General features: G+C 42.9%; 1 protein-coding gene across 1 annotated transcript; it reads left to right on the top strand.

Moving 5' to 3' along the window:
• Positions 1–11,032: 11,032 nt before the first annotated feature.
• DEFB123 (defensin beta 123) lies at positions 11,033–18,229 on the top strand. Its single transcript, XM_016200581.1, has 2 exons — positions 11,033–11,090; positions 18,084–18,229. Exons 1-2 carry the CDS (start codon positions 11,033–11,035, stop codon positions 18,227–18,229), a joined length of 204 nt encoding a protein of 67 aa, XP_016056067.1.
• Positions 18,230–19,218: the final 989 nt, after the last annotated feature.

Genomic DNA, 19,218 nt, shown 5'->3' with positions numbered 1-19,218 from the left:
TAATGAGGGATCACTCAAATGAGCAGTGATGGGATGTTCTCACTCTATCATGCTCTGTGACCTTGAGAACCAGAGATCTCAGTATGAGAAAAAAAATACTGATGTGATATAGAAAACTTTGGTTCTGAATTCAAGTTCTCCCCCCCTCCCCCCCCCATATGTCTTCATCGGCTTCAGAGAGAGGCAGGGAGAAAAATACAAACATCAGTGATGAAAGAGTCATCGACCGGCCGCCTCTTGCACGACCCCCACTGGGGATCGAGCCTGCAACCCGGGCATGTGCCCTGACCAGGAATTGAACCAAGATCAAGCACTGAGCCACACTGGTCAGGCCTAAATCTGAGTTCTTAATTTGAACTGGAAGTGCATAGGTATTTTGTTTTTAAATAGATAGATGATGATAGATGATGATAGATAGATAGATAGATAGATAGATAGATAGATAGATAGATAGATAGATAGATAGATAATAGATAGATGATAGATAGATAGATAGATAGATAGATAGATAGATAGATAGATAGATAGATGATAGATAGATAGATGATAGATAGACAGATAGATAGATGATAGATAGATAGATGATAGATAGATAGATAGATAGATAGATAGATAGATAGATAGATGATAGATAGATAGATAGATAGATAGATAGATAGATAGATAGATAGATAGATAGATATAGATAGATAGATGATAGATGATAAAGAATTTTTTCCAACTGTCATCACTGAAAAACCCTAGAAACATTGACCAATCAACAGAAAATACTATCCCTAGCACCCATACTGCAGTCTTAAAATACCATTTCCCAGTAAAATAAAAGAAGCCAGGGTCTCTTATAGATGTGGTTTATTTCAGTGCTTGGACAAGAAATTGCAAAATGAGCTTAAGAACATTCTGTCATACCAGGAACCTAACTAAAGAATTCCATTGGTCAAGAACAAGGAAACTTGTACTTCAATAGGGATGACTGCAACACGTTGGGCTCCTGGCTTAGAACCATGAGTTCAAAATAATCTTTAGGAAAAACTAATTGCTCACCTTAGAGAGGAACAGAAAAAAAATTCATTCTCTTGCAGACTGATAGGCAAAGGTAGAGTCAAGCGTTTAGCCTGCCTTTCCTCTCCAAACTCTCTAAACCCCAAGGTAACCAAGTAGGTGAAGGGAAGCATCTCTTTTATAAATAGTTCAGCTTGATAAATTAATGCTCCTCCCAACATATCTGCATGGCTCACCCCCTCACTTCCTTCAAGTCTGTTCAAATGTCACCTTCTCAGTGAGCTATTCTCTTTTTAAATTTCACACCCATCTCCCCCTGATATTGCTCTTCTTTTCCTGCCTACTCTGCTCATTGCCTACCTGCCTGCCTAAAATGTAAGCTCCAAGAGGACACAGTTTTGGTTGGTTGGTTGGTTGGTTGGTTGGTTGGATGGTCAAGTGGTTGGTTGGGTGGGTGGGTAGATGGGTGGGTGGTTCACTGCTCTATCTCCAGCACTTATCACAGTGCCTGGTACATGGAATCTACTCAACAATATTTATTGAATAAATGAATTATTTAATTAAGCAATGACATATCCACTGTCTTCTCAACCAGCTGCCATCGGTGGAAGGAGAAAGGAAGGGTGAAAGGAAAAACACTGAAAAATGAAACATTTACCTGAAGCAAAATGAATTAATCTAAAAGACTGTTTTAAACCAGAAAAGATTAATATAATTATCTGTTGATTTTTATGTATAGCCCCTGTGGCCTTTCTAACCTCCAGCTTTCCCACCAGCAGAATGGACATTCCTGGGAAAGTTACAGAAAATAGAGAAGCTCCATTTGTTGCACACCAACAATTGTAGTGTATTCAATGTTGACTCCTCAAGCTAACATATTATTGCAAATTGATAAATGAGGAAATTAGAACTCAGAGCAGCCAAACGGCTTGCTGGGTGCCATAGAGCTGAAAAATGATGGAGTGGAGGCATTGGCAACCAAGATGGCAGTGTAGATAAATGGGGTACTCGCCTCATCCCAAAACAACATCAAAATTACAACTAAAATACAGAACAGCCATCATTCAGAACTGCCTGAAATCTGGCTGAATGTAAGCCCTCCACCTAGAGAATTAAAGAAGCCACATTGAGACCGATGAGTAAAATAGAACCAGAGGCGTGGAAACATGGAACAGACTGACGAATCTCAGGAGGAAGGAGGAGAGGAGGCAGGGAGAGATTAACCAAAGAACTTATAGGCCTATATGTATTACCCACGGGCACAGACAATAAAGCAGTGAAGGCCTGGGGCAGGGCGGGATTGGAGTGGAGCGGATATTGGGGGGGAGGGGGGGAGACATCTGTAATGCTCTCAACAATAAAGATTAAATTTTTAAAAAAACAATGGAGTGAATTCTAACCCAGGATTTGGAGGTGAATGGTGCTTCATCCTTGTGTCTACCATGAGCAGGCACAAGCTCTGGGGCCCGCGTTTCCAGGCAATCCACTCACCCTGACTTGTGGGTGGGTTAGAGAGATGCCTGGAGCAGCATGGGGCAAGCTCCTGTCTGAGGAGGCGATGGTGCTGGCACTTCGGCCTGGGCAAGTTTGACGAGGGCCCTTCTCTACTTAAAGTTATTCCATGGCTTTGGTGCAGGGACTGGTACAGACAGGCAGCAGAAATTGTGAGATTCTGTCTCCTTAAGGCAGCTGTGAACAGTGCAAAACCCAGTTCCAGGGACTATTGGCAGAAAGGGTCACTGTTGCCCCCACTCTTTCCTGTCTCGCCCTGCACGGCCCCACTCCTCCTTGCACACCGGACCTCCTGTCCCTGATCCCTGGAGCTGACCAAAGAAACACGGCCTGAGGGAGTGGCTGAGGGAAGTTTGGGGGATACAGTTGGTTCCTAAGAGATGGCACCTGTTCTTGGCTAAGAGGGCTGTCTGGGTGCCAGATCCTTTCTTATGTGGGCTTAGAAAATAAAGAAGCTACATTTTGTTACACACCAAAATTCCAGGGTGTTCATGTTGATTCCTCAACTGACTTATTCTTTTAAATTGATAAATCAATAAACTGAAAGCAGTTGGAGCCAAGTCATTTAAACCGTGGGGCAGGGTCTGACCCAGTACCTGGGGGCTCTTCCCTCTTCCCCAGGTGAGTGGTGTTACACATTGTCACCTACCAGTCCTTCCTCTCAGGCCCTGGAGCTCCCTGACCGAGACCCACTGTCCACCCCCACCCCTCCCCTGAAGAGGTCTAGGTTACCTGGAATGACCTGGGACAAGAGCACCAGCACAGTCAAAGTTAGCAAAAAAGGCTTCATGACTTCAGGTAGCCCAAGGAGTAGTCTTTGGTCTGGCGAGGTGACAAGCAAGTGGATGAGAGCTCTAGACTCTTCTGCTTGCTCTGATCAACTGGGACACTATCCACAGGGTCACAAGTGCCCTCGGCTGCCCACGGGTACAGTCTGCCCTGAAACAGCCTGCCTCCCCCACACTTCTCAGTCACTATCCCAATGCCCCTGCACCCGCCAATCACACCCCCGAGCTGATCCATCTCCTTCTATCCATCTTCACCTTTTAGGGACCGCCCAGGAGAAGTCATACAACAGCCAGAAGGATTTTTAAAAAAATAAATGTCAGCCCCTGTTATAACTCAAAACCCTCCAAGACTCTGCATCACACATTGGGGGGAGGGCACAATCTTTACTACGCCCTCCAAAGCCCTACCTTATCGAGTCTAGAGATCCCCCATTACTGTGTTTTTAATGTAAATTAGGCAAACTCATTTTTCAAATATAATTTTCCATTTTGAGAGCAGAGAAAGACACTCATTCAGACCTTGGGAAGAATGTATCTATCTGATTATTTTCTCTCTAAGAGAAAAGTCCCCACTGTCTAAAATGTTCAATTACAAGAAGGATTTTTGTCATTGAGAGTGAGAGAGGGAAGGGTTGAAAATATTCAGCTCCTTCTGCTGACTGTGCCAGTGCCACTGACTATGTGACCCTGGGAGAGTCGCTTTCCCTCTGGGTGTTAACGGCACCAGTGAGCAGATTGGAACAGATGGACTGTAGTATGCTATGGTTCCCTGGATGCTGAAAAGGCACAGAACATGGAGTGCTGTGCATTTTCATCACCAACACAGACCAGGCTAATTGAGTTTACACCTAAGGATTCTCAAGGCGGCCCTCATCAGACTCCAACTCTTTACACACTGGGGTCAGAGGTCTCTTCCTTTGCTACTGACATCCAATATGCTATATGGCGTTTGCAAACCACAGTTCCACTCTGGGCCTGCCTCTTGTATAAACAACTCACAAAGATTCGCTCTGGTTATTAAAAAGCCTTAATATTCTCTCCAGGATCCTTGAATGGGTCTCACCACACCAGGCTGTTTGGGGCTAGGGTCCATGGGGTAAAAATGAGGAATCATAGATGACCCTGTTCTTACATGGTAAGATTCTACTTCCAGGCAGTCACATTCACCATTATTTGGGGTTAAGATTTGAACATACCTTTGTGGGGGAAGATATAATTCAACCCACAATAGATGGTTTTTAAAAATTCCTGTTAGGAGTGAAATTGAACATATTTTCATATGTTTAAGTGCCTTTATTATTTTTTGGTGTGATTTGTCCGTTTATATTTTTTTTTGTCCATTGTTCTACAGAATTTCTTTAGTATTTCTTCTCCTTTGTCTTACTTTTTCTGTTTCTTATTTCTGGAATTTTTATTTTTCAGATGTTGAGCTCCCTGGACTGATTCTCTAATTTTAAAAAATATTTTCTTTCCTACTTTCCATTCCTTTGATTTTTTACCCTCTAGTTTCTGAGAAATTTCAACAAATGTATCTTCCAACCCTTCTATTTATCTTTATTTTCTATTTTATGCTATCAGGCTTTTGATTTCTAAGAGTTCTTACTTATTGCTTGAACTTTCCCTTTTATAGCATCTTATTTTTGTTTCATGGCTGTAGTAGCTTCTCTAATTTCTCTGAGGATTTTAATGATATTTTCCTCCCTACATAATCTATTTCCTATATGTTGTTGGTTGGTCTGTTTTAAATGAGGTATTTTTCTCTAATCAAGGATCATATGACTAATGATCCTGAACTATGTACTCATATTTGAGTGTGTACTGCAAAGCTTATTAGAAACTCCATGAGTGCTTTGTTCAATTTGGTTCAATGTCTATTTTTTACAAGAGAGACTTGGATGATAATATGTATTTGTTAGTTTTTAAAGGCAAGGAGGTTCCAAGATGGCAGTGGAGTGGGTGGATGCTACACTCACCTCCTCCCAGGACCAAACTGGAATTACAACTAAAATATAGAGCAATCAACCTGCATAACCAACTGACGACTAGCTGATCAGAAGTCTCATAACCAAGGATTTACAGAAGAAGCCACATTGAGACTGGTAGAAAGGGTGGAGATGTGAAAAAGACTGGCCCCGCTCCCATGGGAGGCAGATGAGATTCCAGGAGGATATCTCCACTATAATGTTTCTCCCTGAGGAGTTGGGGTCTCAAACCCATGCCAGAGCCCAGAGCACCAGAGCTGGGAAGAGGCACCTACATAACATCTGGCTGTGAAAATCAGTGGGGATTCTGCCTGCCAGAAAGAGACAGGAGTCTTCTAGAAACATAAGAGTCCTCTCAAAGGGCCAAAGTACAAAATCTCATTCACAGCCATTCCCCCTGGGCTCCAGGCAAAGGGAGGGTAGAGAGGACTAGAGTCATGTGAAGAGAGACTTGGACTGGTAGCTCTGGGGAGAAGGCTGAAGGTCTCCAGGATGCCTGTGTTGAGTCCCTCTTTGACACTGCAGACACAATATTTCTTGGGTGCAGCACTCCCCTCCTTATAACATCAGCCTGGGAGAATGCAATAGTCCCAGCCTTTGGACTCCCTGTCACCTCACCCTGTGGAACTCACACCCTGCTGAGGAGTCCATTGCCTGGGCTGGGGTGTAGAGGTCTGCGCAGACTCAGGAGATGTCAGTCATTTAGTGGTGTGGCTTTGGGGCAGGGGCCATTCCCCCCACTTTTCAGTAAATCTGATTGGCATCTCCCACTCATGTGAGATCCTCTAGCCCCACCCTCTGTACTCCCAGAAGCCCCATCCTTCCAACTCCTGGTGGCCCTGCCCTGCTGAGCTTCGCTTCCCAGCAGTATCTTGGACAGACTGAGTTGCATGGCTCTAGGATGCGGGACATTTTTCCCTCACATGCTTGACCAGTACAGAACCCTCTCTTCACATGGCCAAATCCTGATAAACTCTGAAAAACATTTGTGCCTGATAAACTCTGCTGGCCTCACTTTGACAACTCCCTAAGACCCCACCCCACCACAAAGGTTTGTATTACCTGTCAGGTGGTAGCAGACTTGGCATATCCTGGGAAATTTGCTGAGTGGCCTCAGACCCAGCACTGGCACTGAGTTTGTACCTTTATCAATGTGGTGAACATCACTCACCCCTCCTGGTAACTCACTGAGAACCTACCTCATGCAACTCAAGTGCCACCAAAAACTCTTTCAGTGACTGAGCCTAACAGGCAGCCAGCAGACAGAGGGAGAAGGAGGTGGATCTTGAGGTGTCTTGGGACTTTTGCTGAGCTGCCGCCGGGTCCAGTGTTGGTAAAAGCTAGCCGTGGTTCATAGATTGGTCCTTTCTGCACACACGCAGGCCCAGCAGAGGCAACCACAAATTGTGGATCAATTTATAGCTCCAAACAGGTTGCTCAGGACAGGCAGTATCTGACATTGGCCTGCAACAGAATTCCTCCTAAGAAGCCCCAGGACCAACACACCCATTGAAGAGCTTTAGACAACATCAGAGCAGGATCCAAGTAGCTTCACAAGCAGCATATCCAAAGGGAGATCTCAGCAGGCACTAGATCCTGCTGAGGTAAATTCTGCTTCATGTGGTCAGCACCTGCATAGCAGCTCTACACTGTGGTACAAGTCGATCCTCACAGCCAGTCAACCTGAGTGTTGACCCAACACACGAATGGGCCAATAGAAATCAAGACAGAATTACAGCAGGAGGGCCCAGATAATCCACATAAGGTACAGTCCTGAAGCCCCAGGTGATCAAGGAGACTGCACCACTGGGTCCCACAGGACAGTTACTACATAAGGCCACCCTACAAGACTTGGAGACATAGCAGATCTACCTAATACACAAAAACAAACACAAAAAGGCAGCCAAAATGAGGAGACAAAGAAAAATGCCTTAGGTGAAACAACAGGAGAAATCTTCAGGAAAAAAAGCTAAATGAAATGGAGGCAAGCAATCTACCAGTTTTAAAAAATGGTTATGAGGATACTCAAGAAACTTAGTGAGAACTTCAACAAAGAGATAGCAAGTATAAAAATGGACATAAAAACCATAAAGATGAACCTGTCAGAAATAAAGAATACACTTAAAGGAATATACAGTAGGTTGGATGAAACAGAGGATTGAGTCAGCAATTTGGTAGACAACACCCAATCAGAGCAGCAAAATGAAAAAATAATTTTTAAATAAGGATAGTTTAAGGGACATTTGGGACAACATGAAGCATAACAAATTCACATCATAGGGATTCCAGATGGAGAAGAGAGAGATCAAGAGATCAAGGACCTATTTGAAGAAATAATGACTGAAAACTTCCCTAACTTGGTGAAAGAAACAGATGCACAAGTTCTGGAAGCACAGAGAGTCCCAAACAAGATGAACCAAAAGAGACCCACACCAAGACACTTCATAGTTAAAATGGTAAAGGTTAAACACAGCAAGAGAAATCTTAAAAACAGCAAGAGAAAGACAGTTAGTTACCTACAAGGGAGCTCCCATAAGACTGTCAACTGATTTCTCAACAGAAACATTTTAGGCAAGAAGGGATTGACATGAAATATTCAAAGAGATGAAAAATAAGGACCTACAACCAAGACCACTTTAAACCACACTTGTGTGTTGATTTATTGATGATGCCATTCTGACAGGTGTAAGGTGATACTGCATTGTGGTTTTAATTTGCATTTCTATTGGCCATCTTATGTTTTCTTTGGAAAAGTGTCTATTTAGGTCCTTTGCCCATTTTTATTGAATTGTTTGTTTTCTTGGTGTTGAGTTGTATAAGTTCTTTATAAATTTTGGATATTAACCCCTTATCAGATGTATCATTGGTGAATATGTTCTCCCATTCAGTGGGTTGTCTTTTCATTTTGTTAATGGTTTCCTTTGATGCACAAAACCTTTTTAGTTTGATTTGTGTCCTATTTGTTTATATCTTCTTTTGTTTCCCTTGCCCGAGGAACCATATCAGAAAAACTATTGCTATAAAAATGTCCAAGAATTTACTACCTATGTTTTCTTTAAGGATTTTTATGGTTTTTTAAAGACTTTATTTCATTTATTTCTGCTCCGATCTTTATTATTTTCTTCCTCCTACTCACCTTGGGCTTTCTTTCCCACTGTCAGCTTTAATTCAGCTTTCTTTAGTCTGCTGATTTATTTCCAACCCATTTATCTGCTTCAAGATTCCAAATTGTTAGTATGTTTTCCATCTCATTCTCCTCTAATTTATTGAGTTATAATTTTTTTTTAATCTCTGTAGTTGCTATAGTTTAAGGGTGGTTTGGGAAGTGAATGACTAAAGGTGTGTGTATTTAACCCACCATTTTTACCCAAAAGCCCAAGAGTGTGTTTTTAAAAAGTATATTGTTTATTTCTGATGCCTAAAAATGCTATTGATTTCTGTATTTAGTTTTTTAACCCAAAACTATTAATTTTAAATCAAACCTGAATTTCTGAATGAAACCCAATCTAGTCACAGTGTTAACATTTTTACATATTTCTGGATTTTCTTTGTCAATATGGTGTTTAAGATCACACCTTTTTCACCCTCCCCCCATCCTCTTGTCTTCTGGCAACCATCAGTTTGTTCTCTCCAAGTCTGCTCAGTTTTGTTTAGCTTGTTCCTTTGTTTTGTTTTTAGATTCCATATATAGGTGAAATCATACGGTAGTTGTCCTTCTCTGTCTGACATTTCACTTAGCATAATACCCTTTAGGTCCACCCATATTGTGCCAATGGCAAGTTTGCATTCTTTATACGGCCGGGTAATATTCTGCTGTGTATATGTGCCACATCTTCTTTATCCAATTGCCTGTTGATGGACATGTAGGTGGTTTCCATATTGTTTAGGTTTACTCTTATACATATCGCTTTATTTGCTAATCATTTCTTCTTGCAGTTAAGACCTTTCACATAGGATTATTTTTCCTTCTTCATAAAGTATATCCTTTAATGTTTCTTTTAGTGAAGGTATGTTGGTACTAGTCTTGATCAATTTTTATTTGCTGAGAAATGTCTTTATTTCACCCAGATTCTTATATTTTTCTGATTATATAGCTCTAGAGGGCCAAATATTTCATCTTAGAACACTGAAAGTATCATTCTACTCTCTTCTGTGTTCCATTATTATTATTTTTAAAAAGTCAACTGTCAGCATAACTGTTGCTTCCTGGGGGTTATCTGTCTTTTCCCTCTAGCTGCTTTTAAGATATTTTTAGTGTGTGTGTGTGTGCTACAATTTTAGTATGACATGTCTAAAGGTTGGTTTCTTTTTATTTATTCTGCTTGAGATTCACTGAGCTTTTTGAATCTGTGAATTTATATATTTCATCAGTTCTAGAAAATTCTCAACCATTAACTGTCTGAAATAACCTGGGAACCATTTTCTCTCCTCTCCTCCTAGACGTCTGATTAAATGTTATATTAAACATCACACACGCACACACACACACTGATAATACTAATAAATGAAGTTTTGTAGGTATGGTTTTGTTGATGGTGCCTCGTTTCTCTGTGTGCTTCATAATCTTTGAATATGTACCATTAATTGTCCTTGAATTTATTTGTGATTTCTTGGGGGCCTAGATGATGTCGCCTTCCTTTAGCGAGCATTCACATTTGCTTCTGTCAAATGCCTGGAACATTTGCAGTTTAGGAACATTTTCAAGTAAATTCATACCTAGAAGGCTTGGGATTTTTCGTTTTGTTTTGTTTTACAATTCAGTTGGTACTGTATTTGAACAATAAAAACACTTGAAGATTAGATGGTAGTTACAACATCCTAATGACTTTTCTGTCTTGCTCTGCTTAACAACAACGAACACATCTGAGCAGGGGTAGCCAGGTTTCTTCATGGCTCACCCTTACTCTTCATGCGCAGACCTTTGCAGTCCCAGCTTTATGTGAGGGCAGAATCTCTTGTTGAACTTCACCCAGAGTGGGCCCTGGCCTTCGAATTCTCTTCCTCTCACCTCTAGACCATCAAAAGCATCAAGTGTGCAGGTGTCCTCAGGGCAAAACCTAAGAGTTCAGAGGAGAAACCCCAAATAGCTGGTTCTTGGATCTCTGAGAAGGGCCCAGCCTGGTGCCCAGAGGCAGGACCCTGTGGGTAAGGCCTAGTGCATGGTTAGTTCTCAGAGGGCAGCGCTGCGGCTGCTGCTGCCTCTGAGAGGGCACAGCCAGGCGGGTGCTGGGAGCTTCATCTCTTATCATTTTTCTTCCAGTTTTAGCTCTACTTATGTCATGTTTCTCACTTTCAACACCAACATAAGCCTTTGTACAGACTTTCCTCTGCCTGGAACACCATTTCGGCTCATCGGCCTGCTCAATGACACCTCCTCTGTGAGTCTACCCCCACCTCCCAGAGCCACCCCGCCCCCTGCACCCCCTCCTGGATTCCATATCGTGGCGCCCCCCTGTGGTCCCTCCGTTTAGAGCTGGGTGAAAGGACCTATGCAAGTCCAGGGCCTTGCTTGTTGCCGACCTCTCCCTGCTGACCTAAATGCCCGAGGGAGGCGTGCCAGCTGAGGGTGCGTGGCTGCACGCTGTGGCGCGGGGGGCGCGGGGGCTGTACCTGTGGGCAGCTGAGGGCACGTGTGGGTGGCAGCTGTTCCGATTGGTCAAAGGGAGCGCAAACCAGAGAGGCCAGCGCTCTCCCGCATTCGCTTTGCCCTCCCGCCGGACTTGCACTTCACTTGGGCCACTTCCAGCCATGAAGCTCCTTTTGCTGACTTTGACTGCACTGCTGCTCTTGACCCAGCTCACTGCAGGTAGGTCACCTTTCAGAGCCTCGTAGAGAGGGCACCGTCACCAGCAGCAGGTGCAGGTCTCAGGTACCAACTAGGACATCCAGAACTTCTGGCTAGCCACCCCATCACTGCTCCCCCAAGGAACATGCCCAGGCGGCCTAGCCTCAGTGAGAAAGACCAGACAGGGTGGGCGAGACAGGCAGGAAGAGGAGAGGACAGCAGTGACCCTCTTGCAAAATAGCCCCCAAAATAATCTAAGCTGTGTAAAGGTCACAGCCACCATAACAAGTGAGAAAAGCTCCTATTTAACTATTGCTTTCTCTGCGCCAGACCCTGTGTTGGGAGCCAGGATTACAGAGATAAATGACTTGGCCCTGGGGGAGATGATAGATAACATTTACAACTCTGAGTGACAAGAGCTGTGATAGAGGGAACCACATGCATATGCAGGAGACCAGCCTGGCCCAGGGGCCAGGAGAGTCCTCCCAGAGGGATACCCCCATCCTGAAAAGTGTGTAGAAGTTAGAAGGGGAAGGAAAAGAGGTGGAAATAGCAAGGGTGTCCCAGGCAGAAATAAGCTTCTGCAAAGGTCCAGATGTGGGAGAGATCATGGTGCCTTCGGGGAACTGGCACAAATGAGGCGTGGGTTAGGGGTGTGGCGAGAGGTAAGGCTGAGGCTGGGCCTCGAATGCCAGGGGGGAGCCAAGGGAAGGCTTAAGCAGAGGACCGTAATCGGACTTGCCCATTCCACCAACTCCAGCGCCAGCTGCCTGGCCCCTCCTGCTCAACTGCCAGAAGCTTCTGCCCACCCCCAGGCTTTCGTGTAACCTTCCCAGGTGTCGAAATGTGCGAATTTCCTCCAACAAGCTGACCTCAGCCCTTGTACCTGCCTGTGGAAAACGCCTGAAACCTCTCACCTGGGGTAGAGAGGAAAGCCCCAGAAGCCCGGTTAGAAGCTACCCCAGCATTTTCTAACTCTGACCCCCAGCAAGCAGCTCAGCTGCTCAGAGTTTCAATTTCCTCGTGCCTCAAGCTGCTAAATAGTATGTGCGTAGCAATATCAGGTTGAGGGAACAACAGTGAACACGCTGAAGCTCTGGCGTGCAAGAAAATGTAGCTTCTCTATTTTGTATAATTCGTCTGAATTTTCCCTGCAACTTCCATCCGGCTGGTGAGCGGTTGAGTGGGACCCCGGGCGGGGGTGGGGGCGCAGGAGCTGCACATGAACGTGGCAGTTAAATATTCATCTTTCCTGGTTTAAAATGGTTACCAACTTCATTCTGTCTCTGAATAAATATTCAGTCTTTCAGCATTTTTCCTTTCTTATGCTCCCCTTCTCCTTCCCAGGATAGCATCTGGGTTTAAGAGAAAGTAACTTGATATATCATGATTTCATTAATTGGTTCATTCAGTAAACATGGTTGACTAGATTTCATGTTCCAGGCAATGTGATAGGTGCAGGAGGTAGAGCAGTCAACAAATCAGAACAAAACAAGATAAGCAAACTCTGTCCTCTTGGAGCTTACATTCTATTGAGGGAGACAGGAAAAAAATGAAAATAAATGAAACATGTGGAATGTCAAATGATAAACATAATGAGCAGCATAGACAGGAAAGGGGGAAAGCACATATGAGGGGGTGGGTTTGCCGTTTTAAAGGTGTGTTCATGGGATGGCTCAGGGGGACCTGAGGGAGGATAAGCCATGTGGATTTGTGGGAAGAACATTCAAGCTGTGGGGGGAGACATCAGGTGCAAAGGCCCTGGGGCAGGAGCATAAGGAATTGGGATAGGGCCCTGTGCTGGACCTTCACTGGCCCTTAGGACAGTGTTCTTCATTGTTTATGGTCAGTGAGTGCCCTGCTGGCACTTGCTACTGGATCCCGTGGCTGATGAAATCTCAGTCCTGTCGAGAGCCCACTGACCCAGCCCTTTATCTCACCAAATCTTCCACCCGGCCCTTAGGTTTAGGCTGTTCACTCCCCTTCCCACTGCCTTATGCATAGAGGTCTATTCTTGACAAGCAGACCCAGGCTCTTAGCTTCTCACTGGCTTTCCTGTCTCCACCGTGGGACTTCTCGACCTATTTTATGCCACAGGAGAGCAGAGGAGATGCTCAGTCACTTCCCCAGCCATTTCTAATCTTCCTCCAAGTGGCACCATGATGTGCTGTGTCTAATCTGTTAGCAAACCAAGGGCCGTGCTCCAAGAGGTAAGGGGTAAATGCTGGCAGTTTGTCCAGACCAATTTGGGTGTTTGTAGCAAAAGATTCTCTCGCCCCTGCTTTTCTCACATTAGTTGTCGCTGCATCCTAGGTCGGCCAGCAGGCCAGGAGTGGGGAAGGGGCGGAGAGCCTTGGTCCCTAGCTTGCTGGCGGGTCCACCACCACCCTGGCTGGCCGAGGTGAGGTATGGGGTTCCGGTGGAGCTCTCAGGCCTGTGGCGGCTGCTGTTGCTGCAGGAAGTGGATTTACGGGCCCAGTTTCTCTAGGGAGAGCGTTCCCCTTCTCCTTTCTGTGGTGTGATGGTGGTAACAGAGATCTCGTGGGGAAGTCTCTTTAGCCAGACCCTCAGCCTTTGCCTCCTGTGGCTTATGGTAAGGTAGTATTATCTGAATCAGTCAGGCTCACCTAACAATATGTAAAGGAGCTCTTTGCAGTTGGAAATCCTGATTGTTCTTGATAAATTTTGGTTTTTTAAATCATTGTCTTGCTATGAACTAAAACTACTCATCTCATTTAAGCTGAGCAATGACTTTGTCATTCTAACTGTTCTTTACCATTTCTCTAAAGCCCAGAAACAGCCTGATTCTGCTTTTTGGCAACCAAAATTAAAGGGGAATGAAATATATATTACTTTAATATTTTCAAACTATTAAAGTTAGGTTAATTGTGGAGACCCTGGACATATGTATGAAGCCTGAGAACCCAATATTAGGTTTAGGTGGGACATGTCATCTACTTTTCCAGTATACCTCCTCATAGCACCCAGAGTTCTTCCTTTATAACATTCATTCCAACTCTAGTCAATCAAATGTCTGAGAAGCTATTTCTTTAATGGCTATTTCCCCCCTACTAGACTGGAAATTCTCTGAGGGCAGTGTCTATCTCTAACTTGTCTCTGGTTGTATCTCTAATACAGCTACATTCTCAGTCTATACATGTATTTCTCTAGGATATACATCTAGAAAGAAAATTGCTAGGTAATTCTGTGCCCAATTTTAAAATGTGTGAGCCATTGCTAAGTAGCCTCCGAGGAGCGAAAGCAAAGGGTATGAAACCATCTTTCCTCTGTCTCACCAACAGTTCATCTTGACACTCTTGAATTTAAAATTGAGATTTTATTGTAATGGTGGGGGGAAGCGTTGTAAAGTAAAACACAGAATTACAGATTATGAAAACCATAGAAAACGAATGCACAGCTTAATGAATTGTTACAAAGCACACAACCTAGTAACCACAATCCAGGTCAATAAATAGAACATTGACCCAAAGAAACCCCACCCGCCCCCCATCACAACCGTCTCCCTCCCCCAAATTAAGCAATATCTTGACCTTTATAGCAATCAATTCTTTGCATTTCTTAATAGTTTCATTGCTAAGGATGCATCCCTAGACACCCATCTTTTATCATGTCCGCTTTTAAAATCTGACATCCTTTAAGGTTATTTAATTGACTGGTTACATATTCACCCCTTTCTGGCTTTAGAATGTATCTGGTTATCTGGTGTAACAAGATATTCTAGGCTCATCTTGTACAATTCCAGCCACAGATCATGAAAGCCATTTCTTTAAGAAACTCTGATTTTTTAAATAGGGAAATAGTATGTGAGAGCTGTGACCTAGTTGCTAGAGATAGTCAATGCTACTAAACTGATCCTTTCTTCATCTTTTCAGTAGCCTGAGCTCGGAGGGAGAATCAACACGCTTCAATGTCTGTAAAATAGCTCGTGAATTCACACTCATACACTCTGCTCAAAGCGAGGACTGCGGGCCTTGGGCTCAGCCTGCTCCCTGCTCCTTCTGCGTTTTCCTTCTCCCACACCAACACTCTGACATACTGTGACTCAGTGTGCACAGTGTGCACTTTACAACCCTTCCCCCCACCATTACAATAAAATCTCAATTTTAAATTCAAGAGTGTCAAGATGAACTGTTGGTGAGCGAGAGAGGAAAGACGGTCTCACCATCTTTCAGCCTTTCCAAGTCATCTGCTATTTAGGAGCATCTTGAATAATGGTCAAATATTATTTCTGATATCTTGCTCTGCTTTTTTTTTCTCAAGGTCTCTTCTTGTCTCTGTGTAGAATCCTTTGCTTATCTTCAGTATCTGTCCCTTTCTATAAAATTTTTCTCTTACTATTTCTTTTTTGATCAGTTTTACTGAGTTCAAATTTATAGAAAACAAAATGCCCACATTATAAGTATACAGTATCAGCTTCAACAAATGCATGCATTCAGGTAACCGCCACCATGATCAGTATAATACATTTACCTCACCCCAGAAAAGGTCTCTCTTGCCCCTTTGCAATCGTCACCTCCTCAGTCACCAGCAGCCACTAATCTGCATTCCGTCACTTTAGTTTGGCCTTCTCTAGAATTAGGAAAGACAAACAAGGATTGTTTTTTAGCCACAGGAAATGCTTTTGCTTTCTAGCAAGGAAAAGCAAATAGTCCTTCACAGAAAAGGCAGACAGTAGTAAGTCCATATGCGGATCCTTGAGCTTTCGGGAGATGGTGCTTCCTTTCCATGTTCCACCTTCACTGGTTTTCCAGGGTCATTAAACTGGCTGGTGGGACAAATACTAGAGCTTTCCTCCAACCTGGGCTGGAATAAATATGTTTGTCTTCCAAAAAATAAAAACTTCTCCACCAAGGTTGTCTTAGAATAGTTTTTAAATGTTCTTTGCTGTGATGGGTCAGATTTTGCACCAAGCTCCATTTCAGTCACTCCAGAAATGCCAGGTGTCTTCATAATACATCTGATTGAAGTAAACACCCTAATTTCTCTCAATATATTTTTTCAGAATCTAGTGCTTGTGATTTCAGTTTGCTCAAGGTTCCAAAGAAGTTTTAAAAGGTAATTTTTTTTTCCAAAAAGTAAACCCTTGGCCCTCATGGCTATATAAAAATGAACATGTGTTAAAGATTTCATTTAACTCATAATGACAGTACAAGGCACATTTTATAACTGGGTCAAAGCACAAATGTATATATATATGGAGTAAAGGAATGTTGAAATGAATTTACAAATAGATAAAAACTGGCTTTTCTACCCATGCTGAAGGGGAGAAGTCTATAGAACCTCTATGGAGCAGAACATACTTGCATAGATATAGAAAATAATTATTTTGCATTACTATCATTTATCAAGAGCTCACAGAGTTGTAAAATAGCTCCCACGTGATCAAAATCAGAGAGCTCTGAAGGTTGTGACCTATCTAAACCCGGGACTGTTAACACTATTGGCAATCATTGGCATTTTGGGCCAGATAATTCTTTGTTGTGACTGTCCTGTGCACGGCAGGATGTTTAAAAGGATCCTTGGCCTCCACCCAGTAATTGCCATAGCAAACCCACTTCCACCACCACCACCAGTTATGACAACTAAAAATGTCTCCAGACACTTCATTGCCAAACATCTCCTGGGGAGCAAAATCACCCAGCTGAAAGCATTGCTCCAGACAACGCATAGTTTTCCACTGAGCACAGATTTTCCCTCACATTGGTCAAAAGGTCACCTCTAAGAAAACTTACTCCTGATCACAAAATAAACCTGGTCTAAATCTTCAGCAGAAAGAAGGAAACAGCAAAGAATAAATTAATGAAATAGAGGGTGGTCATGACACCAAACTGTCTAAAGAAAACAGTTCAACTGAGACAAACAGAGGTTACAGGCTTTATTCGGCTGATGGGTATTAGGGAGCACCTGAAAACCCAAGTCCGAGCAGGCTTGGAGTTTTTACAGAATGAAGAAGAGAAGGGTAATGTCATTGTTTGGCTCAAGCAGCAGATTTCATCTTTAACTGCTGCAAAACTTGTGGTTGGAGTAGCTGGGTCCTATTCCGGATTCCTGTGCCTCTTGCTTGACGGAATTGTGCAGTCCCACCCCCACCACCCTCAGAATAGGTCTTTGGAACACTGTTGCTGCAGGGCCTGCAGCCCGTTGGTCAGGCAAGATGCTGGGACAGGAAAGGCACCAAAAACATTGTTTCTGATGGATGGGATGTTGCCTGGGGCTCGGGGGAAGGGAGGATGGGGAATTAATGTTTAATGGATATAGAGTTTCAGTTTTACACGATGAAAAGAGTTATGGGGATGGACGGGATGGTGAATGAAAAACAGTGTGAATGTATTTGATATCACTAAACTGCACACTTAAAAATGGTTAAGAGGGTAAATTTTATGTTAAGTGTATTTTACCACAATTTTTTTTAAAAACCCTAAGTACAGCCACCTTCTTGATGAGAGGCCTTGGCAGAAACAAAACCAAATAAAAATAAGATTATGAAGAGAGTGATGGAATGTTAACCAAAAACACACAAACGTTTTTAAAAACCCAGGATGAACCTTAAAAATATTATGCTAAGTGAAAGAAACCAGACACAAAAGGCCACATATTTTATTATATGATTCCATTGGCATAAGTTATCCAGAGTAGGCAAATCTATAGAAAGGAGGGCAAGTTGGTGGCTGCCCGGGGCTGGAGGGAGGGGAAATAAGAATACATGGGGGCAGGGTTTCTGTTTGGGATGATTCTGAAAGTTCTGGAACTAGATGGTGATGATGGTTGTACCACATTGTGAACGTACTTAATGCTTAGACTGGTGAATTTTATGTTATTTGTATTTTACCACAATTTTTGTAAAGAAGGGAAGGAATAAAAGAGAAAGCAGGGGAAACTGATGTGAGTTCCCTATCACGTCCGCTTTAATCCTTTTATAGACCTTTCAAACCCAGAACCTACCTCTTCTGAGGACTGACGTCATCTCCATTCTTCTTTCATGTTTTGTGTCAGGTGGCACCCAAAGATGCTGGAACTTTCTTGGCAAATGCCGTCACACGTGCTCCAAGAAGGAAAAGATCTATGTTTACTGCATAAATAATAAACCGTGCTGTGTGAAGCCCAAGTTCCAGCCAAAACCGAAGGCATGGTTATTCTGAGTTCTCTGAAACCTAAAGCCATAAAAATGAAGATGAAGCTATTCTGCGTCTGACCCCCTGGAGATTCCTGAGTTCTATCAGTGACCGCCTCCGGCTGATTGCTGTGCCAGCCTGTCAGTCTACCCGGCCCTACCCTGCCCCCACCCCACAGGCCCCCTGTCAGGCAGTCAGTGATGTCAGAACTATTTTCATAATAACAATAAAATATTATTCATCTTGTTCAATCTCAACCACTCACAAGTGTGCAGTGGAATATTCTGTGCTCTATGCGACATATGATGATATTGCTCTGGCAGCCAATGAAAGTTGTGCTTATGTATTCTTATGTTTCTAGAATTTTTTAAGGTAGAAGGCTGAAAGTATGAATGTGTTCACGTTTAGAGATTAACTCAGATTGTTCTCAGTAATTCTACTGTGCTCTTACTAGCTATGTTTAGTTATATTATTAATCTCTGTGTAGCCTCATTATCATCTAATAAATTATTACTTTGAAATTTTAAAATTTTCCTTATACCTAGCTGACACACTGCAAGAACTAAGAATACTTTGTTGTCTTAGTTTGCAGAGATATGTTAACAACCAGTACCAACTAACAGAGGAAAGGATATGCTCCCCCTGAGTGAAAGCAATAGTTATTCTAGCCTCTACAATTCTTTAAATACGATTTCTAGCACCCAATTAAAAAAATAAAAGGATATGCGCAGAAAAAGATAAATATTGTTAAAAAGACATCAATCACAGCCTCAAGAAGCTTAGTGAACTCTAAGCAGGATAGACTCAAAGAAAATCAAATCTAAGCAGAGCTTAATTAGACTGCTAACAAACCAAAGGAAAAGTATGTCCCAATACCTGTGAATATTTCAAACAAAACATATTCAAAAATTTTATGAAGAAAATTAGGAGCCCTTACAGAAAGTCTAAATCAATAGAGAGGTGTACTATGTTCATGACTTGGAAGATTCAGTATCTTAGAGATGCCAATTCTATAT

Source organism: Miniopterus natalensis, chromosome 7 (genome assembly GCF_054644295.1).
Source record: "Miniopterus natalensis isolate mMinNat1 chromosome 7, mMinNat1.hap1, whole genome shotgun sequence".
Lineage (NCBI taxonomy): Eukaryota > Metazoa > Chordata > Mammalia > Chiroptera > Miniopteridae > Miniopterus > Miniopterus natalensis.
Note: the sequence above shows the minus strand (reverse complement) of the source record. Positions and strands in the feature narration are given on the sequence as shown.

What these genes read in the sequence shown, in the direction of transcription:
- DEFB123 (XM_016200581.1), top strand. Translation starts at nt 11,033, where the DNA reads ATGAAGCTCCTTTTGCTGACTTTGACTGCACTGCTGCTCTTGACCCAG. An exon ending in CTTGACCCAGCTCACTGCAG is followed by an intron (nt 11,091 to 18,083) that starts GTAGGTCACCTT and finishes GTTTTGTGTCAG; the next exon opens with GTGGCACCCAAAGATGCTGG.